The 22,761-nt window shown below is 38.6% G+C and overlaps 1 protein-coding gene across 2 annotated transcripts; it reads left to right on the forward strand.

The window, feature by feature from the left end:
- RNF149 (ring finger protein 149) lies at window positions 1–22,327 on the forward strand. Of its 2 annotated transcripts, XM_084226663.1 has the most exons (9): window positions 1–551; window positions 7,832–8,082; window positions 10,936–11,004; window positions 13,846–13,928; window positions 14,399–14,495; window positions 15,007–15,036; window positions 17,135–17,330; window positions 17,686–19,722; window positions 21,794–22,327. In XM_084226663.1, exons 1-8 carry the CDS (start codon window positions 86–88, stop codon window positions 17,742–17,744), a joined length of 1,251 nt encoding a protein of 416 aa, XP_084082789.1. In that variant the 5' UTR covers window positions 1–85; the 3' UTR covers window positions 17,745–19,722; window positions 21,794–22,327. The 2 variants fall into 2 exon arrangements, with proteins under 2 accessions (XP_084082789.1, XP_084082790.1); XM_084226664.1 differs by lacking the exon at window positions 15,007–15,036.
- The last annotated feature ends 434 nt before the right edge of the window (window positions 22,328–22,761 follow it).

The raw sequence follows: 22,761 nt of genomic DNA on the forward strand, positions 1-22,761 counted from the left end.
GGCCGCGGGCCAGAGCGCGCCGGTGGCGGTGGTGGCCGAGCGACCTGCGCACGCTTCTCCTGTCCGCGGCGGGGGCGGCCGGGCCATGGTGCGTCGCGCCCGGCTGGCGCTGGTGGCGGCGGCGCTGGTGGCGCTGGGGGCGCCGCCGCCGCCGTGCGCGGGCGCCCGGGCGCTGGAGTGGTACACGGCGTGGGTGAGCACGGCCTACGTGGAGCCGCTCAGCAACCGCACGGTGCACGGCAGCACGGAGAGCGGCCGCTACGGGGACAGCTCGCCCAAGGAGAGCGCTCGGGGCCATGTGGGCATTCCCCGCGGCGCCTCGCCCCGCCACATGGAGGGCTGCGCCCCCGACACCGACTACGACGTGCCGCTGCCTCCCGGTGGCCGCGGGCCCCCCGAGGGCGACCCTCCGACCTGGATCGCCCTGGTGGCCCGCGGCGGCTGCACTTTCAAGGACAAGGTCACCAACGCGGCGCGGAAGCGGGCGGCCGCTGTGGTCATCTACAACGAGGCCCGATTCGGCAACAGCACCGTCTCTATGTCCCACCTGGGTGAGCTCCCCGCGCCCGCCGGGGGGTCGGGGGGAATCGCTTTGTCTGACGCCGGCCCGCATCGGTGATGCGGTGCGGAATGGGGATGTAGGGAGGCAGAAACCCTTGTAAAAATGGTACAGAAAACCGGGGTTTTGTTTTCTCTTCCTGTAAGCCACGCTAGGGAAAAAGCCGGGACCGTCTTCTGTCTCCCAAGTTACGGGCCGGGCGTCAGGGAGGAAATGCGGCACAGCCATCGGGACCGGCAGTCTTGTGGCAGACTGGGGTGGGAGCCTTGGATTTCCTTTAGCGATACCTTTTTGCCTGGTACCCTCTGGCATAATGGCTACAGCGGTCACAGGTAGGCCGCTTTCTGCAGGCCGTGTGGAAATGCACCAGATATTCCGAAGGTGCCTTCAGGTGCTTTTGAAGGTACAGCTGTAGCTATTTGAAGATAGCTTTAGAACAGGCTTTGTTGTATTAGCTTCATCGTCCTCTCCTGCGCAGGTCTGTTGCGAGTGAGAGGTGTAAGCATCAGGTAATCCTTAAACGCTCGCAAATGCATTAGGAAAACTGAATCCTGGAGAAGGATGTTGGCTTGTCTCAGCGTACTACTGCTGCTGTGTAGCCTGAAGAAAGGTTCTATGATTTTTGCCGCGATAGGAATCCAGATGTTCTGTCACCACAGCCCCCGCTTGGGCTATGACACAAAAGACTTGCTGAATTTTTGTGGTTATGACAATATTAAATGCTTAAATCAAAGAGGTGAAAAAAGCCTCTTAACTTGGCAGTAAAATCTTTGGTTTTGTAGAGTTTTTGAGAAACTGGAAGGTCTTCAGAGGAGGATGTGAACACAAGGCAAACTAAGTAAAAAATTCTGTAAATGTGTGCTTCTCATGGTTTTGGTACAATGAGTTTATTAGTGCCCGGGCTCTCATTGCTCCTTGTGAGGAAGGGAAGGAGTAGGCACTTGGATGAAGTAAAGACATAACGTATTTCTAAAGGAAACAAACTTCTTTACTTAGTTTAGTAAGCTGAAAATCTCGGCTAGGGAGCTATTGCTCTATTGCACATGTGATTAATCTATTAGAAAACACATCTCTCCTCTTGGACTACCCAGTGGCACCAATTGGGGGATTGGAATCATGATTATTGTTCTTAGCCTTTTGCTTGCTTGAGATCAGCCTGGCCCATTTCATATTCTTAGTTCACTGTGAAAGTGGAGGTATGATGCTGGGTAAAATGAACCTTTGGTTTTGATCCTAGGTGGTGATTAAGATACCTTGTTGTGTAATACTGCTTTCGTCTGCAACAGTTTCTTTGTTTTCACCCTGTATTGGCCAATTAGTACAATTTTTTTTCCCTCACTCTTCTCCATTCCCTATTGTAACATCTCATAAGTATTATTTGCTCTTTTGTTGAATTTTTTTCTGCGTCTCCTATTTTGCTTATTTTATATTTTTTTAAAGAATTTTCTGTTTTCTGCTGTCATCTTTGTGCTACAGAAGACCTTCTTGGGCTTAATCCTCCGTTTTGGACTTCACTAGTACAGTTACATTTGCCACTAGTGTAAAGAGAAGTGCTCTCTGACTGCTTGTTGGTTTTTTTTTCCTTGAACTGGCAGAATGTTACTGATGAAAGTTCCACCTATGTAGAGAGTGTGATTTGGTATAGTGCATATGTACAATAACACATTTGTATTTATACTGACTTCATAAATGCAGGTTTGACCTTATGATTGTTTGAATGGGATTATAATATATTGCAATATAATTACGAGCTGTGATGAAGTCATAAATGCTTGTTTCATGGTTGACACTTTCAGACATGCAAATGTTTAAACACTTGCAGTGCACTTTGGGAATAAAGGGAAGAGGTACTGTTAGTGTTTTAAATCTTAGGCTCTTTGAAGGGAAATGATGGAAAGGTCTGTGGAAGACTGGCAGGGAAGAATATGCAAGGTAAAGCTATAGTTTACAGGACCTACATTTTCATTTCTGTGAAGGGATTTGTGAACTGGCACATAAGGAAGCAAGCTTTCCTTCTGGGAGGAGGGCTGAGGATAAATACTCTGGGAAATCTGCAGTGCAGTTACTAAGGAGTGGAGTTACATGCATAAGTAAAATCCGCTTAATGTGTTTGCAATTAGTGGCACCGAAAATGATGTGAGATGGAACAGTGGTTATGGCTGGTAGAGATGCAGCCCAAGTTATGTGAAGGTGATAGACAGCTTTTGTGATCTCAGTGCCATCTTTTCATTCTCCTCCTGGAAAACCTACCCTTTGAATTTTCTGGGATGTATGTGATACATGTGTGCTGGTTCTTTGGTTGCCTTTTGGTGGCTTTAGGCATGTTTCACCCTGAGTAAAAAGAAAGGTTTTTGATTAGGTGAAGAAATGATTTCTTATAGCTAGTGTCAAAGTGTTTAAAAAAGGACAAATGTTCCAAATAATCTATATTTTTCACCTTGTAATCTTCATTAGTGCAGTGAGTAGGGATTCTAAAGTTTTGGAATAAGAGAGTCAAGAATTTCAATGTGTAGCCTTGAAATCCTGCCCTTTCTTCCAAAAGAAGGTTCTGCAAATGTGACTCTACTGATGTGTTTCATTTCAAGCCTTTGCTCTCTGTCCAAATTACATTGTTCAAAATGCTGGATTACTCCTCTCCTCGAGGAAAGTAATAGTGACACAATTTCATGGGTGGCTAAGAAGATTTTTCCATTGAAAACCTCTCATTTTACCCAAATGACTTGGGGAGTTGTACTTCATTTACTGAATCTGAACGACATAAATTCAGACTTCATTTTTACAGACTTGGCAGGCACTCCTAACTCTGTTCATTTTTGGTGATGATGGTGAACTTAATACAGAAGCTTCAAATTGCTTTCCAAAGCCAAAATAAATATTGCACCTAAATATTAGCTGGGAGTGGGTTGGAGAGGAATCTGAAGAGGCAAAGTGCAGAGTGTTGTAGAGACCAGACTAAGGAGAGTCAGAGGCTCAGTTTTGGTTCAGAAGTTAGGGGGAGGCAGAGGTATATTGCAATGGAAAGCAAACAGGGTCTTCTGGTTCTGTAGTTTTCCTGTTATACTTCATGCTGGGCACCCAACCATGTCTGTATCCCCCCCCACCGTAGGATTTGGTGATCCTGATCAGAACATAAGTTACCTTATTGTAGACTATGGAATGAAATGCGGTTTTGCTTGACACGCAGGGATGGGAGGCAGTGGCTGTAATAGTTTGAGGTAGGTCTGGATTAGGGCTTTAATTCATGGTTTGTGGATTTAAGGGAAGCTTGGGACTTAATTTGAGTGTATGACTGGCTACATAATAAAAATGGTCTTTGATTTGCCAACATACATCCAACTGGTTCTTTCCTCCATTGTCATGTTTTTTTAATACACATGTATTGGACAAAACAGATGCAAATTACTTTGTGCTCACGATTCTATAAGTTCTTGGCATCTCCAAAGCAGCAGAGTTATTTTGGTATGTAGTTCAACTCTTTGTTACACTGCTTCCAGGACTACTCAGGATTCTCAAATGGTGCATAATTTCTGTATTACTCCTGTTTTCTACTGAAAGTTTCTGGTACTGTAACTGCTGAAAGGACAGCGGCTAGCTTTAATAACACATGACTGTATGATGTTGAGCTAGTAATGCTCTTCTGAAGAAGCAGGAGTAACTGCTTATATCTGTCTCATAGATAAAAGTGCATATGTATTGGAACTCAGGTGAAAAGAGTATGTGTACCAGTGGTTATATATCCTCCTTGAGGCAGGTGAAAATACAACATGCACCAGGGATTAGGTGAGTTTGGGGTAGATGGTTAAGACAAAGCATGTTATGAGATTGTTAGTGTACTGTTAGCATTTGTTTGGAACAGGAGCTAAAAAGAATATTTGGTGTTAGTTGTGGCAGTATTAGTAGGGTGCCTATGCTTAAATAAACCAATGGACTGACCTTAAACATTTCTACTAAGATGGTAAAACTCTGGGAGCTTTCTGACATTTCTCAGGAGGACAAAAAGTAGGGTGTGTCTGTCATCAGTTTCCGCATGACAGAAAAATATCTTAATCTCTAAGCATGAATGGGAATAAATGTAGTTTGGTGTGCCTGCAATTAAGATCTGTACCTGTCCTACTTCTTTCTCATCAGTAGAGTGCTGGTTTCCTTTTGCAAGAAAATACTGGGAGTCATAGCAGTAAAACTGTCTGCACTGGCAGGAAACATGCCTTCATCTTCAGAGTTCCAAATCTGCCCTTTTTTGCAAGTATCCTAAGGATCTGCCAGCCCTGATAATGTTAAAAAATGCAGACCAAATTTTAAGTGGACCCAGTTTCACTGAAGCATCAATCAAACTTAGAAAAAAAGATTTACTGTAGCCAAGTAAAAATGTGATTATTTATTGTAAAACTAGAAGGTTATAGAAAGGCAAAGCCAATACAACGTGCTTTCAGTATATGCATGTATGTGACACTTGAAGTTTTCTTTATAAATGTGATTTAAGGTGTCTGAGTTGTGTGGCAGTTGAAGAAGTTGATGGAATGACTCACCGTCATTTCAGTCTTATAATAATGAACAATGAGTTTCAGAACAGCAGGCTAAAATTAGCAAGGAATGAGTTAAAAGCCTTAGTGTTACAGGCTGCTCAGGGCAACTGCTTCTCTGGGACTGCTCTTGTTCCTTTTGTAATCATGGATTGCAATTATTCTTCTCTTCTTCCCCTTCTGTCTCATGACCTTCAAGGCCTCTGTGTTGTATTTTTTATGGCAGGTTCATCACCAAATCTTTAAAACTGTTAAAATGCCTTCAATGGGTATTTATTTAAAAATGTATAGTATGCTTATGTTAATTCTAAAAGTGGAAGGTGTCGCACTGTCTAGCAGCCATTGTGCAAAAGTAGCCTGACTTTCATTTCAAGGAAATAACTGTCTGATAGTTGGGCATTCTGGTGACAAAGCAGAGAAGGACAATACTTATTGTTGTGGGGGTTTTTAAATACTTCATCATTAGAAATAGTGCAGAGAATCAGGTAGCAGGATGAAACTGATTTAAGATTTCAGGACTGAGGTGGAAATTTACTGATTAAAAATCCAGGCTGCCTCTAATCTTGAAACTTCCTTTTCTTCCTTAAGCTTGGATGAAATGACATAAATCTTTCCAGCATATTTGTACCATTCCCTGTCTGTCCTCAGGCACCCCTCCTGTTATTTGCAACTCTTAAAATTGTTGAAGGACACAGGACCTAATTTCTTGATTCAGGTATAGGGATAGCAGTTCTTAGCAATGTAAGATAAATTCCCACTTTGATATGTTTTTCTCTTGCTAACTCCTTGTGGAGTTGTGCAGGGTCAGAGAGCAGAGAGGGTTTCACACTCTTCTCTGGGTTTCATGAGGCTCTCTGGTAGTGCTTTTGTGCTATTTCAGAGAGAAGAGCAATATCAATTAACCAAGTTGTAGTATGCTTGGACTTGGGGTATCATGTGGATCAACACATTGTTGGTGAGCAGAACTGATTAGTGGAGCCTGAGTGCTTGTTGTCTGTCTTCAGCTTCACTGCTTTGTGTCTCCAAGCTCACCTACCAAGCAAGGCAACATAGTGGGGGTGGGCGTTGCTGGTGAGAAGAGTGGGGTGCCTGAGGGGAGGCACAGGTCGGTGTAACTGTAACCCTATTAGGAAAATCCACTTTTTTGCTGCGTCTGGATCTGGCAGACACAGGTGTAATGGTTCTTAGAGTAGGTATCCAGAGGTGGGATGGTTGTGTTAAGGTGAAGTTGAGAAGGGAGGTTTATTCAGCTAATGCCTGGAACCTTTCGTTTTCATCCAGACCAAACTATATATGCCTTATGGAGGGAAGAGTTCTACATACACAAGTGAAACTTCTGCAAACTTCTTGATAGCAGAGCGGCCAGATTGAAAAGCTGTCACAGCTTTTTTTCCTTCCTCAAATAAAGGAATTTGTTTTAAATAGTTCAGGCAAATAACTCTTTGTCTTAGTAGGCAGAGGTGGCTGAGGCCAGAATGCAGCTTTGAATTTTGAAAATCCCCATCTGATGTGATGCTATAAATAAGGAAGCCATTTCTTCTGACATAGCTTCTCTGAAAGGAATCTAACACAGCCAGAAGAGAAAAAGGCTTTAACCCTTCAGGGGGAGGTCTTGTTGCAGGTAGGTAGTCTTTTGTGAATCTAGAAAAGGTAGCTGTAACATTACTGCTTTAGATTTTCAGCTAGGAAAACCCCTCTCTTTTTTGTCCTTTCTCTCTGAATCAAGACTAGTTTCACTTTTTCTCAGAGGTAGGAGAGCAAAGTAAACTATGAAGCTGTGACTTACCAAGGTGACAGCAGTGTTGGTACACACAAAGTAAGAACTATTCAAATAGAAATAGAATAGAACAGTGAAAATGTGACATTTTTAATAGGTATATTTATCTGTAATTTGTTTTGTAATACTTGGGCTAGATGTTTCTGAGAATACTGGTTATTCTTCCAGAAAACCAGTCGCAGAGGCCTTTGGATTTTGCTAGTTGGTCTTGTAATTATCTTATTGGTTTTGGTAGCAGTATGTTGCCTAAAGGTTTTGGGGTTTTTTTGAAATTTGGTTTCTTTCATATGAATTGAGAGCTCTAGACTTCTAATGCATTAGAAAAATCCTTTTGCTCATTGCTCCCAGAAGAGTCACAAAGTATTTCATGACAAGTCCTTGTCACGAAGTCTCATTACATTTTGAATATTTAGTATTAAATAATCTGTAAGTATTTCAATGTTTAAAATAATTTCTTATTGAATTTATTATTAAATATATGATTCTTTTTCTATTTTGTTCATATATCCAGTGCAATTGGGCTATGGATTTAGATTCACACTAAATTGAAGTGTCTCTCTGTGATGTTCACATACTGTCTCCATCTACAACTAAAATTCCCACGCTGACTAATGAAAGACCAGCTGTTCCTATGCTGCAAACTAGAACTTAAACTGCTTTGAGATGGGTTGTGTGTGACTTTTTTTGCGTGGTTCCACATCTTACCTCACTGTGGAATGATGACTGTAGGCCTTGAACAGTAAAGATGCATCTGTTGAACTTTATCTTATGTTTGAGAGTTTTTGAAAGTAAATAAAGGGTTCTTTACCAGTAAACTTCCTATCAATTCTGCTGTGCCTGATAAAAAGCACTGGAGGCTTTCCTATAACTTTTCTTGCTGATCTTAACTGAAGAGGCCAAATTACCCTCAAGCAGGAACACCTACATTTTCACTGTGACTACTGACTTTTTTTCTTTTTTTATTCCTTCCAACAGGAACAGGAAATACAGTGGTGATAATGGTTGGCTATCCAAAAGGAATAGAGATATTGGAGCCAGTACGAAGAGGGATTCCTGTAACAATGAGTATTGTTGTTGGCACACGACATGTGCAAGAATACATTAGTGGTCAATCAGTTGTGTTTGTAGCCATCGCCTTCATCACCATGATGATTATATCCCTTGCTTGGCTCATATTTTACTATATACAGCGTTTCCTCTATACGGGATCACAGTTTGGAAACCAGGTAAATGGAGCTAATGGCACTTAAAAGTATTTACCTCCTTCTTGTGTCAAATCAGTTGCCTAACTTTGATTGTTTATTGGAGCATTCTTGAAGATCTGTGCCTTCTTCCTATTTTGCTAACTGTGAATGCTGCTCGGCAACAGTCAGTGAGGCTAATAAGCACTATGCTAATTGGCATCACAAGTTTGACTAGTTATAATTATTAGATGCTCATATGAAGTAATGAGAAATACATTTAGCCACTTGTCAACAACAGCTTCTTATGTGATCTGTCACCTAACTGAACTTCCTTCCTTTTGATATGAAAAATTATTTTCATTCTTCAGTAATTTTCATTTTGAAGGTACTAACTTCACTAACCAGACTTTTTTAATGGAAAGAGACCATGGTATGTTTTGGGGTGTTTTTTTTAATTTTCTTGTAAAACCCACAAGTTCTTCAGGGTAGAATTTTTAGTTCTAAAGCTTTACAAAAACTACTTTTGGTACTTGTAATTCTACAAATCCACTGTAGAGTTACTGAATTACAGCTGTCTAGAAGGTGCAGCATGTGTGGTGAGATTCAGCTCTCTTGGGCTTCTTGGGCTACTCAAGGTACTGAGAACAGTGAGAGTGTTGAGGATGTTTGGAAGGAGTAATTTTGCTCCTTATTTGCCCTTCTCACATTTCTGAACTTAAAAGAAAAAAAAAGGCCAGCTTTACCTTTTTCCCTGAGGAAAGTACTTCATCAGAGAACAGTTTAGGCTGGAAGGGACCTTTGGACTCCTGCAATCAAGAGAACAACTTGTATGGAGTTGTTGAAGATGCAAGTCCATCTGAATTTTGAAATTACTTTAGAATGGCACTTACCTCTGCTTTTCAGCTAGTGCAGATAGGTTTCTTCCATGATCATCAGCCTACTGTTTGCAGGTTCTTTTTTTTTTTTTTTTTTTTTTTTATCCTCTGTTCAGGAAAAAATACTGCTGCTTCAGCTAGTGCTTAGCATGTGGACTTCTCCTGCCTTTTCCGTGATGATGTAGATTCTAGCTTTGGGGGAGGAAGGAAGGGATTTTTGTTCGCTTTCAGAAGTCTGAACTCTGTTTAGGACCTAGAGGACTCTTCTAGGAAAATACTTAATTTCTCTTTTCAATAACTGAGAATAACACACAGGACTTCTGTATTGGTTAACCTTGTGGTCTCCCTGAAATTTTGGTTTCCTAGAGTCTTTTTTACTAAGCTTTAAATCTTAGCATTTTCTTTCTGAGAATACTTTTGGGAAAACAAAATTTTTGAGAAGCATTTATAGGAAAAGGGATGTGTTTCTATGTTGTAACAGTTGTTTGGTGAAGAAAGTTGCTTCTTCCTGTTGCCTTTTAAATAGTTCACACAGAGGAAAGTTCACATGCTTTATGAAGCATCATATCGTGTGCTTTAGTTTTAAAGATGTGAATGTGATGTTTCTAAGAAACTTGTGCCACAGGCACTTAATAGGATTTTGCTGTTGTCATCCAAATGCCATTAGATTTTGCCAGTGCTTGTCGTCTGAATGCCTCTTAGATGAAACTGTCTAGCATTAGAAGGTTATGCCCTTTTCTCATTTCTTTCTCTTCTAAAATAGCCATTGAAAATAAAAATGATGCAAAGTTGGAAAATGTTTTGACGCTATTAGTTGAGACGTATTATTAAGAGTCTTAAAGGAATTTTGGAAACAAAAAGCCACTTTTTAACCCAAATCTTGTTTTGCTTGGCTTACGGACTTAATTAAAAGTAAAACCTGTGAGTTAAATATGTTATGCTTTCAAGCAAGCTCCAGTGTAACTGCCAACTGAAGATGAAGATGAGTATTTTAAGATTTATTCTAGTATCAGTTTAGCAGTAAAATTACAGATCTCCTTGCTACTGAAGATGAAAGCAGGACTGTGCAGAAAACCCTGAGAAGGTGAAATAGGCTTCTGCTGCTGGTTTTGTCATTTCAGGGAGACCTTTCAGACTACTTATCTTTAACACCATAAAAATTTAAAAATCACGATTTTCAGTACCATACATTTGTAAAATTACAGAGAAAAGCTGCCATTATGGGTTTTGGGTTTTTTTTTCCTTTATGGTATTTCTTTGCTGAGGGTTGCTGCTAGACAGGTCAGCATCTGTCAACTGGGAGTGTTTAGTTTTTCAGTTTCTTGCAGTAGCTAGCACTTTGTCTTGGATTACAGTACTGCTTTCTTTTCTTGCTTCCCCTCTAAGCATAATTATACTGCATAGAAGTCCAGTATGGTGCATCATGTCTGTAAAGTCTTTCTTGTCATCTCCTTTGCATAATGTGTCCTTTCAGTGCAAAGCTTTGTCCAGTGCAGGAGACAGTGTTTAACTGAGGGGAAGTATTAATAGCTACAAGCAGCCTTTTGACCTGGTGGTCAGCTGTTGGCTACCTGGCAGGATTCCACCTTCTCCCAGGCTGGTGCCAAACGTATGGTGTGCTTGCTCATGGGCTTGCCTAACCGGAAGGTCTGGTTATATGGCTGTTGTTACAGCTTTGCTTGCCTCTAAAGCCTGCACGGGTTTCAGCTTTCCTGTGTGGGAAGGGCCTTAATGCCGACAGGGCAGTCAGGATGCAGTACTGCGGCTGCTGTGTGCTCAGCTAACCCCGCATGGCTGGGGCTGCTCGTGCAAGCAGGGCGCTTACAGAGCCTCAGAAGCACAACTTACTTAACATCTGCTGCCTGGAAATATTTTATAAACTAATTCATTGCCCAGAGATCAATTTAATTTTTTAGACACATTTAGAAGACTCAGTAATCCACGTGGAAAGTATTTAAAAACCTGGAAATGTAATTCCTGAAACTACTGTCTATACTAACACTTAAAATCTTATTTCAAGGGACATAGGAAAGAGACCAAGAGAGCCATCAGCCAGCTTCAGCTGCATACAGTGAAGCGTGGAGAAAAGGTAATTCAGTGTCTCTGGTTATTGCTGTAAGTTTTAGAAATGGTTGTAATGTTTTCAAAGAATTTAAGCTAAAATTAACACAACATAATTGCAGTGTGACATACAATTCTAGGCTTACATCAGGGCCTATGCTTAAAAGGCGGAATTTAAAATTAAGGACTCAAATTTGAACTACTCATGAAATTAAGGCTACTTTGTTGCAAATACTATCTGGTTATATGGAATGTAAAGGGGACTGGTACTACAGAGATGAGGAAACATTGTTATCTTTTCAGCACTTGAAAACATCAACAAGTGGATTGCAAAATACTTCCGCACAGTTCTTAGAGCTGATGTAATGTTCTGTTTTCTTAAAAGAGCATTAATCACCTTATTGATCAGAAGGCCTTAAAAATATAAAAAGCTTTTAAAAATAAAACACTTGTTTCATCTTTTGTCATATAATATGTTAAGGAGCTGTGTAGGCTTAACCTGAAGCATAATTTTTTTAAAATACATTTCTATGCTCTGAAATAAAGCTTATCTAAAAATTAAAGCAGCTTTCAGGAAGTTGGCTTTGACAGCATATGGCCTAAACTCAGCTGTATTAGAATAACTGAAGTAGAAAAAGCCAACATTTTGAAAGAAAATATTTTAGTTGGAGTTTCAGGAGTGCTGATCCTAGATGCAAAATTAGCTTCTGACTAGATTTCTGCTGCTACATAGGAATTTTTTTCTCCTCGACCCTTGTTTTATTTGATGAGTTTTTATTTTAGGACTGATTTACTTGGAGATGAAAAACAAGGATTAGGTTATTTTTAAGTCTATGAATAAAATCAAAGTGAGAAAGGACATTGATATGTAAAAACTTTAAAAGCAGTAGTCTAGCAGAAGCTGTTTCATTCAGGTCATGTGCTACAGAGGATATGTCCTTCATTTGGTAAATCAGTTTTGAAACTTAAAAAATCCTAAAAGTGTCTTTGAACTTAATTGCCTTTTCCTTCTATGCTTTCAACATGCTTAAATAGTGTTTTACAAATATTTCTTACTTATAATTAGATTATTTTTTGATGGAGTTTAGCATATATTTCAAGCTGTGAGGAGAGGGATATTCATACTTCAATTCATAGGATGGTGACATTAGAGATCAAGAAAGGCAGAATGAACCCAAACTTCTGTGAAGCACTATCAAAGCATAATGCCAGTGTAGGAAGAAAGGGACATAGAAGGGTCATGATGAAACCTATGTTAAAAACCACACAGAAGATGTTAACAGCTTTTTAAATTGATGTTCAGTAAAATCCTCCAAATGAGATTTGTATTGTGCGGTTTTTGCAGTATACAGGGAGTTCCTTCCAATAAATAGACCCTTGACTAAAGTAAATAAAATGGGGGAATTTGTTGTTACACCTTATGCTGATTATTCCTATGAGTGCCATGTTCATTAAGAAGAGTAGAATGAGATAAGGTTAAAATCTCTCTGTCAAAATAGAGCTTTTGTGTGTGGCAGATCTCATTAATGGGATTTGAATCAACCTGCTATCAGCAAATTTACGTAACTTACTGATGCAGAGATGTTTTCACGAACTAGTATAAATTTGTCTGGATATTTGTCCTGTCTTACTCTGTAAGTGTACATTTTTTCTTTAGATATTTCCTTTCTGCTATTTAAAGAGTCTGTTTCTTTTGTTGTGATGCAGTACAGTCTTTCGTTATCCCCACTTGAGGTTGAGATATTTAACTAAAAATAGGTCATATATTAAAAGTGTATTTACTATCATGTAGATTTTTCCTGATAAGCTTATGGGATTATTGTAAAATGGACACTCATTTGAGTATGTGCTACATATTGTGTGCTTGAATTTTGCCTCTTGTACAGAATAAAAAATAACTTGTTATAGAATAAGCATTTCTCTTAACTTTTTTGCTTACACAAAAAAACAGTTGTAATGTGATTTACTTGGGAATTTAAGGCATTAATTGTGTAAATTGATAGCATGCAAAGGAGTGAAATATTGGCCTTGAACTTGAAAGTTTCCTTGCAGAACTAATTAGTTTAAATGTTTGTATTGAAACTGAAGTGCTTTACTAAGTTGTAAATCAAAAATACTAATTTTTTGGGGGATGAAAGCAGAGGACTTTTCCCACTGTCTGTTCTTCTAGAATTTATGCAGCCAAATTAAAGTTGGATTATTTTTCTTGTATTTGGAGCTGTCCATCATATTTCACTGCAACTCTAAGCATGGCTTCAAGAAGACAGTAAGACCTCTTAGAAAAGATAATTAACCCTTAGATAAAAGTAGAAGTGGAGAAATTATGTTCTGTCTAGTGTGAATTTGAAGAAAGGTTTTAAACCCAAATTGTTTGCTTGTATTCTCTTCTGGCTATGAAGGAATATCTACTAGGATGTGGTAGAAGAGGGAAAAAGGTGAAGAGGTTTGCAGTATTCAACCCCAAAAATCTCTTCCTGCTCTTGGAAATCTTTGGGACCGTTAATTCAAAATTGGGTTGCACGCTTTGATTTGTGCTGAATGTTTTGCTCTTAAAATCTTTTCCATCTTATAGCTACCTTCAACTGAAACATTCCTATGCTCCCATGAACAAAGCCAATGTGTGAGATTTATTGAATTACTTAGGATGCCATGTATGGTTATTTAAATTAGAAAATCTGGGTTTGGCTGCTTTTAGTATTTGATAACTTGATCAAATCACCTCTTGATAGAATCTCAAATTAAATGAGGTAGATTTTTTTATTTGGTATACAATTTAATATATTTTGCATTCTTTGAAGCTAGCTATTACTCAAAGTTTTTTCTGTAATGAGTGTGAATGTAATGCACTTAAATGTGTTGTCATATTTAGGGTTTAGATGTTGATGTGGAAAACTGTGCTGTATGTATTGAGAACTACAAACTGAAGGACACTGTCCGAATTCTGCCATGCAAGTAAGTTGTTATAGTTATTCTTTACTCTTTAGCATGTTTTTCTGAAGAAATGGGATGAATTTCCTATAAATTCTTCTGAACCTCTGGTGGCAGAGCTGAAGCTGTAATTTGTATGGCCTGTTAAAAATGTTGAAGGGCAGTGTGAGACCATGTAGCATTTGATATGTATGTGGGGGCAAGGCAGCAATTGGGAGAACTGTAGGGGTGAAGTAGAGCTTGCTTAAATTAGAACCGTACACTGTTGAACTGATAACTGCATGGTGTCTTTGTGGTTATTAGCATCTCCTCTTCAGAAAGCTGGCATGAACCAAAAGGTTTCCAGAACCTTGTCTGTATTAATAAATTGAGCAGCAGCTAATTGTCAAGATTATAAAGGAAGGGTTTATTTTTAATGTGTTAACTTGCACAGTGTTTGAAGGAGGGGTGTGTGGCTTTCATGTTAAGTTCTAAAGAGCATTTCTTTTCTTTAGGCACATCTTCCATAGAACATGCATTGATCCTTGGCTTTTGGACCACCGAACTTGTCCAATGTGTAAACTAGATGTTATCAAAGCTCTGGGATACTGGGTATGTTGCACATTACTTTAATCTTCAAAGCAGAAGTACAGTCTAGGAAGCAAACTTCATGTAACTGTTCAGAATGAGAGCAACTGTTATTTGACAAGACTTGAGAAGCTGGGCAAAGATGCAAAGAGTAATTGAATGAGAACCAGAAAATAGGGGAATTTTATGGGCAAGAGCTTAAATATGTCAAGCAGCTTATGAATCTTCTTTGATAATCAGTTTTTTCTATCTCCAGCTGATGATGTTAAGGAATTTGAAGCAGAGGTGAGATTGTTTGCTCAGGCTGCAAAAATATAACTGAATTTAAAAAAATCTAGAACTTACATTTGATGTTGTTGAGAAGTGTGATTCAGAGGAAGAAATTATAGTTTTTCTACATAGAATGTTTATGTACTTTCACATATGCCCCATGATTTATCCCTGTAAATGAGCCGGTACTTAAAACCTTCCTAAAGACATTCACCAGAAATGGGTTAAGTAGAGAAAATGATGTGCTCTCATTTCTTTCTGACAGCACCAGAAAAGAGAGATGAAGACACATGCGGTAGGTTACTCAGTCACTGTTGATAAATAGTCTTGAGTTCCACTAAATTGTTATAGGCAAGAATGTACCTCTCTTATCTCCTACTGATCTACAGAGATCTCTAGAAAATAGAGCTGTTTTTTTGGTTTCAGGGCCCTTCCTTTCATACACTAGATCTGTGTTTTGACTACCTTTTCTCTTACTTCATTGCAGAGACTTAGCAGATCTGTGGAAGAGTGTTAGAAATTACTGTTTTGTTCTGTTAAGGGGGACAATACTCTTGCTATGTAATATGTATATACCAGATTTTGATGCTTCTGTGAGTTAAGTCAGATTTCACCTGGGAGTTGCAATCTCATCGTCATGTGGAAGAGCTATTGCTACTTTAAGATTGTTATATTAGCAGCTTGGTTTCTGCTCACGTTCAGTTCTTTGGGTTGATGTATCTTGTGTTATATGCAGAAGGACTTATCTTTTTGAATACAGGCTGGAAACTGAAATACTGGCACCTTTAGAATAATTATATTCCCTGAATTTGTGCTGTTGCAGAGGATACTGGTATTAAGCCCAACCAGGAACAGTAATACCTCCTCTCCTTTTTGGCAAAAATGATTTTTGGAAAGCAGATTGAGTGGGATTATGTTAAACAGAGAAATCCAGTTCATTTTTCTAATGAAATGAGGCAAATGGATCCTGTGTTTGCATCAGTCATTCAAGTCTCACTGAAGCTAATAATGTGGGAAACCATTCAGGAATTTTCTTCGAGCTTAGTTTTCAGTTTGATCCAGGTTGCCCAGTCTAATCTGTGGAGTGATTGCCTGAATTTTTTTACTGATGTGAAGAAAAGAAGTGCAAAGAGCAAGGCAGCTTCACTCAGCACTGTGCTCTGAACCTATGGAAAAGAATGTGCAGGCTTATAGAAATATACTAAACCTTCTGCAGAGGCTCGGTTCACTTATGGACAACAAATACTTCACATGCTTTTACATTTTTAAAGGCTTGAAGTAGGAAAAAGGCACTAAGTCTTATGACATGGCTTTTGTAAAGAGCAGACTTCAGTGGTTCTTCATTATGCTATCTTTTATGAGAGAAAGAACTCCATGTCTGGCTGATTTTGTAGAGCATTACTGAATTTTGTAGTTTCAGTGCTTATTTAACTGTGTAAGTTTTGGAAACCAAGTCATTAATGCCCTCTCCTGTCTGCAAATGTAAAGATTGTGTTCAATTGTATCATGTCTATAGCTCATTAAAATTTAGTATGTTTTAAATTATGCTGATTTGATGCTAATGAAAGAATCAGCCCAGAATTTCTTAAATTTTAAGATGGGCCTTCACTAGTTGTTTGAGGAAGGAAAAAATACTTACTAGTAAGCAAAAAGAATAACTACTTAAACTGCAATATAATTGCTTATGTATAATTACATCAGTATATCTGTGGCAATGAAGGTAGTCTGTTTAATTGTTGAAACAGAACTGTATGTATAGGAATTTGATCCATTCTGAAAATTAATTGAGAGTTGTATAGCTCATGCTATACAATAGGTGAAATAGATCCCTTTGCCTGTGATGCAGATGTTGCATTCCTGCAAAGTGACAAGCCAGTGGTTTTTTTGTTTTTGGAACAGACTTAAAGTTAGGCTGGAGATAGAGGAGGAGAGAATTTGGTTCTGATGTAAATGTTTGTTCAACCTAGTAAAAAAAAAAACTTGGCCAACTACTATAGTGAAAAAACAGGGCTTGGAGACTTCTGCAAACTTAAAGAATCAATAGGTTTCCTTGCTGGGGACTTGGTATGTGCTGAGCCTGCTCCTAACCTTCAGCAATACTGTTGCTACAGTGTTGAAGTAATCCATCCAAAAGGCTGAGTGGGTGGACTCTTTCTGCTCTTGGCTTTGTGGTGGCTTTTGAGAAATGGCTTTTCTTTTGGTTGGCTTTCTTTCTTGCAGTCAGACAATAACATTGAAAGTGGACAATATCAACACTATTCCCAGCAGTGCACACGTAATAGCTAAAAAAATGGTCTTTTTTCCAATAAGGTGAGGTTACAAAAGGTGACATGGAGAAATGTTGATGTCTGATGGTAGACAAAAGTGACAGTTAAATATGTTTAATTTCAAAGGGGGACCCTGAAGATGTACTTGAAGTTCCAATACCTGAATCCATAAGTGGCAGCGTTTCAGTCGGAAGTCTAAGTATTGCTTTGCAAGATGATGACAGAAACGAAGTAAGCGAATTGTCAGCTTCCTCCACTAATGAGTCTGTATTGCAGTGTACCAGTTTAAAAGAGGATGCAGGGGAAACCACAGCATTGCTTGGTAAGTAATTCAGTGTTTCACTGGACAAATCTTAGCACTAGACATTGCATTAGAAGCCCTTCTCTAGCTGGTGTGAGCAATTAGTACTGCAGTGCAGAGCAGACTGGGTGGTGTCACTACTGGTCTTCAAAAAATACAAGCAGGTTTTCAAGGAACTCTGTCATGATGGAAATAAGTGGATTTGGGGGAAGGAAAGATGTAAGCAGTGTCTTAAGAGGATTACCCAGAGAATCTCAAGAACCTGAGGTATATATGAGTATGAAGTTTCTAGCCAGAGTATGGATTAATGTAACAGATAAAGCATATTAAAATGGTAAAACAACAAACAATTTTTCTTTTAATTCGTGATTTCTAGATGTGGATGCCAGTAATAACCGGCATGGAGAACATCTATCTAATGGAAATTCCCACTGAACTGCTTCATGGAAGATATCTTGAATAGACTGTTGAAGAACTATTATTTTTTATTTAATTAGTATGGACTTTTGTCTAGTGAACAGAAAAAATAACAATGTAAATTATTTTACCTTTCAAACTTTTCTAGCTGGTGATCCAAAAGGGCTAATAACTAAGAATTTTGTACACAGGAGGATTTTATAAAATCTCCTCTGGATGTCTCATCCTAAAAAAAAAAAAATGCAATAACCCTTTTTCTGTAAGCATTGTTGCAATGTCATTGTGTTCCAGAGGGCTGTAACAAAGATGAAGACTAGGCAGTGAAAATAATGTAGAATGTGTAATGGTTAAATATTTTGGATGCACTATTTACATTCAGTATGTACACATGAAGAACACTTACAAGCTACGATTATTAAAATGTTCTGAAAGTTCTGAACTGTTGTAATTGGAGATGAATATTCTCAAGAAAGACATTAACCTTGAAGGGATCAAATAACTTAATGGATGTATTGCATATCCTTTTCTTGTGACGGAAAAATTGCTGGTTGCAACATGTAACAAATGCTTATTCTGTCTTGTAATGTGTTCTACTCAGAGTGGATGCTGAGAAAAGGAAACCTTCTCCATCTTGCTAGCTTTCTATACTGAATTTGGCAGTAATAGGTTGTGCTAGGTGGTCTTCACGTGCTGAGCATGTAGACATTTAGTATATGCACACTGGTTACCTCTTTCAATCTTAAAACAGAGGTAAAGGGCTAATTATGGCAAAAATATATTTATTAGTCTATTTATAAGAATTTACATAATTTCTTCTTGCTCCTGTTCCCATCCTGACCCACTTTATGTACAAATTGAAACCATTTCTTAAGAAATACAAAGGTTGGATTTGTTTGGCTTTTCCTTTCCTTTGCATAGAGATGCTGGAATTCTCTTGGATATTCCACATTAGAAGTTTTGACTGGGTTTGCCATTAGCTTTTATTCCTTTCTTTTAGATTAGCAGTACTGTGCCTTATAGTAAAACACTTAAGAAATCTGAAGCATCTGAGAGTAAATATAAACCGTGGCATCTCCCATTATGACCTCTTATTCAAATATTTATATACTGTAAGTGGTATAAGGAATTGCTAAACTGTTTTGTAAAGAAATATGTATATTTAAAACATTACTTAAGGGTGTTAAGTGAATTGTTTAGGATTTTAGCATTGTCATAATATAAATAATATGCTACATTCCTCAATTTTCTTTTGTAAAGCTGTTGCTAGAGATTGCTTAAAACAGTGTCTTTCACTAGACATTTGTTTTAGAGTGCATTTTGTTTTTAAAATGTATATTTGGAATGTTTTTAAGAAAATATGCAATTCTTTTTCTAACTTACATTGAGCTTCAATAGAAGCAATAACTTTTTTTTTTATTTTAAAATGAATGTTCCAGAAATGACAGAGGAAGAAATATAATCTGAACTTCTACTTTGCAGAGCAGATGTTTCATCCTAAATTTCCTTAAAAAAATTCCTGTTAATGCCTACTTAAAAAAAAATCTGCCTCTTCCCTGTAGGAGTATAACTTTTAGGTTTACTGGAAAACTGTCAGGTTGTAGTTCTTATGTCACCAGCAGGTGCAAGTTTTTGTGATGCCTTTATCTTACAAGAAGCACATGAGAATGGAATATGACTGACCAGCCATCTCCAAAACTGAACAAATAAATAACCCACAACTAAAGCAGACAATGTGTAGGGACACTTATGTCTCCAAAAGAAGCTTATCAACATTTCCAGAACTGCCTTTTTAACTATCTCTTCAATATTAAAAACTAAGTCTTCTCCCTCTTCTTTAACACAAAACTGAACATTGATGTAGTAAATGTTGAGAGGGTTTAAATTCTAGCTCAAGGAGGAACCAAAAGAGAAGTTATCAAGAGAAGTGTTGTCAGTCTGTGGATTGTGTCTTGCTGATACCTACAGCACAGTATTCATTCTGGAGAGGAGAATTGTGGTAAGTACTTAAGCTTTTATGTCATACCTATAAAACCAAAAGCTTTTCTTAAGAATTAAATCTGAGATCTGGCAGAAAGATGGAAGAAAAGCTAAGGAACCTACAAACTGAAAAATGTGCTTATAAAATCTGGTGTGTGCTAACTTAAAAAAATATCTGAGTGTGAAGACTCCTGAGGTCTGTTACACATGCTGGCACTGCACCTGTTTCATTTCAGTCATTCACAAAAATAGTTACAGTTGTTTCAGTCAAATAGGTTTGCACATAGTTGATCTTTGATATAGTTAAGTCTTGTGAGGCCAGCTGTGCTGCTGAGGAGTGATGACAAAAGGCCGAATTGCAGTGCTTCCAGCAAGCAGTTTGCTCTCCTTGGAAGCACAATGACAAAAATCATCCGAAGCGAATCACTAGTCTGACCTCAGTCAAAGAGCTGACATGCATTAGTAAAAAGAGAAGTAGGATGAAAAGTACAGGGCAGGAAAAAGACAATCTAGGGAGCTTAGAACAGTAGCAAGAGAAGCTTAGAAACAAGAAGCATAGGACCTGCTGTTCCAGCTTATCTATTATGTTGAGTAAACGGGTATAGGCTGCTGTAGGTAAATACAGGTGCACAGACTTTGCTGATCTGGATCCCCACTAAATTGGATCAAAGTGGTGTTGCTAGTTTCTGACACTTGACCTTCTAAAAGCTTGTATGAAGGTCAGAACTAATGAGTGATTTTTTTCATCGCCTCACCCCTTCTTGTAGGATAGGTACCTCCTGACTCCCTTCCCTTCCATTTGAGGAATCTATAATCCACCTCTGCTGCTTCAGCCATGTTCTGCCTAGTGTGGGAGCTGCAGCTATGTGTGTTATGGGCTCCTGCTGCCTCCCCCTGCCCTCATCACTTTTCTCTTCCTAGCTGCACAGTTTATGTAAAACATGCAGGAACTTGTCTTGGACCCTTCTGTCCCTTTGTTAGATTTTGCTGTAATCAGGCAGAGCACTGCTTATTGGAGGCATTCCTGTGGTATCATTATACAAAAAGCTAAATTGCAGAGCCCACGGGAAGCCTAAAGCCTCTCAATAGTGATGCTGAATAAATCACTTGGGAAAAATCTCTAGCAGAACTAGGGGATGCTGGTTTTTGTGGAATAAGTTTTATTAGTGTTGTATTAATTGGTATGGCTGTGCTACTGCTGCTGTTTCTGTTAGGGAGAAATTTAGTGCAGTTAAGTGATTTAATGTTTGTTTTTTTTTTTTTTTTACAAAAGGAACTATGAGCATGTCAAAATGAGTTGCTGTTTTAAAGAAAAAACTGGAGGTCCCTCTTTGTTTAGAAATTTTAGTTTATTAATAATAATCTACATATGACAAACTGGAAAAAACTTGGTAGTAAAAAATTGTCTAAACTGTCCTTCAGACTTAATAGCAAGCAAAAATTTCAGATCTAAAAGCATGTTCATGGTTTAATTACTTGCAGTACCAATTTAACTGGAAAGTCTGGATTTTCTTTTACTAATGACTGCTAGACTGGATTCTTCTTTGGCTCTAAGCAAGGCTTGGAGGTGATTCTTGGCATGTACTAGACAAGTTTGATAGGATAGCAGTAACTCCTTTTCCCTGCCTCTTACCCCCCACATTGCATGTGAATGTAGCCCAGTAGCCTGTTGCCAGTAATTAGGGCTAGATTTTGGAGGTCTATTGGAGGAGTTGTAGGATAATTTACCTACAGTGGAAATGCCTTTAACCCATGCTGACTTAATAAAGTGCATACCAGTATATTCCTGCCAAAGCTGGCCTGTCAAGTGTGCAAAGCTGGTTTTTAATTACCTATTGATTTGGGAATGGTCATTCAGGTTTTTTGGCCATCCTGCAAAGTTCCTCTACAACCAGCCAGTTGTAGTTGGGCAGAGTCCAACAAGACTGTCCCCTTGGGTATGTTGAAAGGATGCAGTTTTATAATAGGGCCATGGTGAATTACAGTTCCTGAAATGGAATAAGCTTAATTTTTTTAAACTGAATGCCTGTAAAAAATTGTAATATGTCTTTGAGACTGATCTTTACTGGATGTGTTCTTTTCTCTCACAGGTGATATGTGAAGATTTGAGAATTGGAATTGATTAAAAGTGCACAAATCAAGCTGAAGGCTTTTGGTTTTGTTCAGTATGGGTCCTGATCTCTCCTCAGATATCCTACTGTATTGCAAAACTTAAGAAAGTTTTTAAAATAGAATGCTTTTATAATTGCATGTATTTGTGTGAAGAGTGCATTGCCTGAGACTGTCCATTATACTTCCATTGGACCTGAAGCTCCTTTTCACCATCTGAAACATGGTAATGTTACTGCATTTTTAAATGAGCATATCTTTAATTCAGAGGAGCAGGGTAAGTTTCCATCATTTTGTTAGTCTGAAGCTTAACTCCAAAACTTTGAAACATACATATACCTGCAGAGAACTATTTGAATTTGCTAGTCTGTAAAAAAAAAATTCACAACACTCTTTTATTGTAACCTTGAACTAATTTGGTTGCATTGTTTGGATTAAGCACTTGTCTTTTCCATTGTGTATGTACAGTTGTAAGAATGTCAAGTTATGCATTGTTGTTGTAACTTAATGGCTAAAAGCTCAAATTCCATAATAAATTATACCTTTTAAAAAGCAATGTCTGTGAAGGTGGAGGGTTTTGTGTTCTTTGGTACACTTAGGAAATGAATCTGAGACACACACCACTAGCACAGCACAAAACAAGATTAACTTGATGCTGGGTAGCTATGGGGGAGCCCCTTTCAGCATGTGCTGTTTTCCCCCACATCACCAATACCTGGGAGGGCTGGGCTAACCTTGGCTGGCTGCTTTGTGACAAGGGGGAAAACTGATGGAAGGGTTTGTGGGTCAAGATAAGAAATAGTTACCAATTACCATTACAGGCACAAGAGATGTGACTTCATGAAGATTACTTTGAAATGGCAATAAATTAGTTTGAGAGTTGGGTAGTAGAGGACTAAAACTACCCCTGTGTAAGCTGACACTTCTCCCTTCCATGGTGGCAGGATTC

This window comes from Fringilla coelebs, assembly GCF_963513975.1.
Source record: "Fringilla coelebs genome assembly, chromosome: 2".
Taxonomy (NCBI): Eukaryota; Metazoa; Chordata; class Aves; order Passeriformes; family Fringillidae; genus Fringilla; species Fringilla coelebs.

Excerpts from the sequence above, each read along its gene's own strand:
- RNF149 (XM_084226663.1), top strand. The coding sequence starts at position 86 with ATGGTGCGTCGCGCCCGGCTGGCGCTGGTGGCGGCGGCGCTGGTGGCG. Across the intron at positions 11,005-13,845 it reads CAGTGAAGCGTGGAGAAAAG|GGTTTAGATGTTGATGTGGA; the intron begins GTAATTCAGTGT and ends TGTCATATTTAG. Across the intron at positions 13,929-14,398 it reads GTCCGAATTCTGCCATGCAA|GCACATCTTCCATAGAACAT; the intron begins GTAAGTTGTTAT and ends TCTTTTCTTTAG.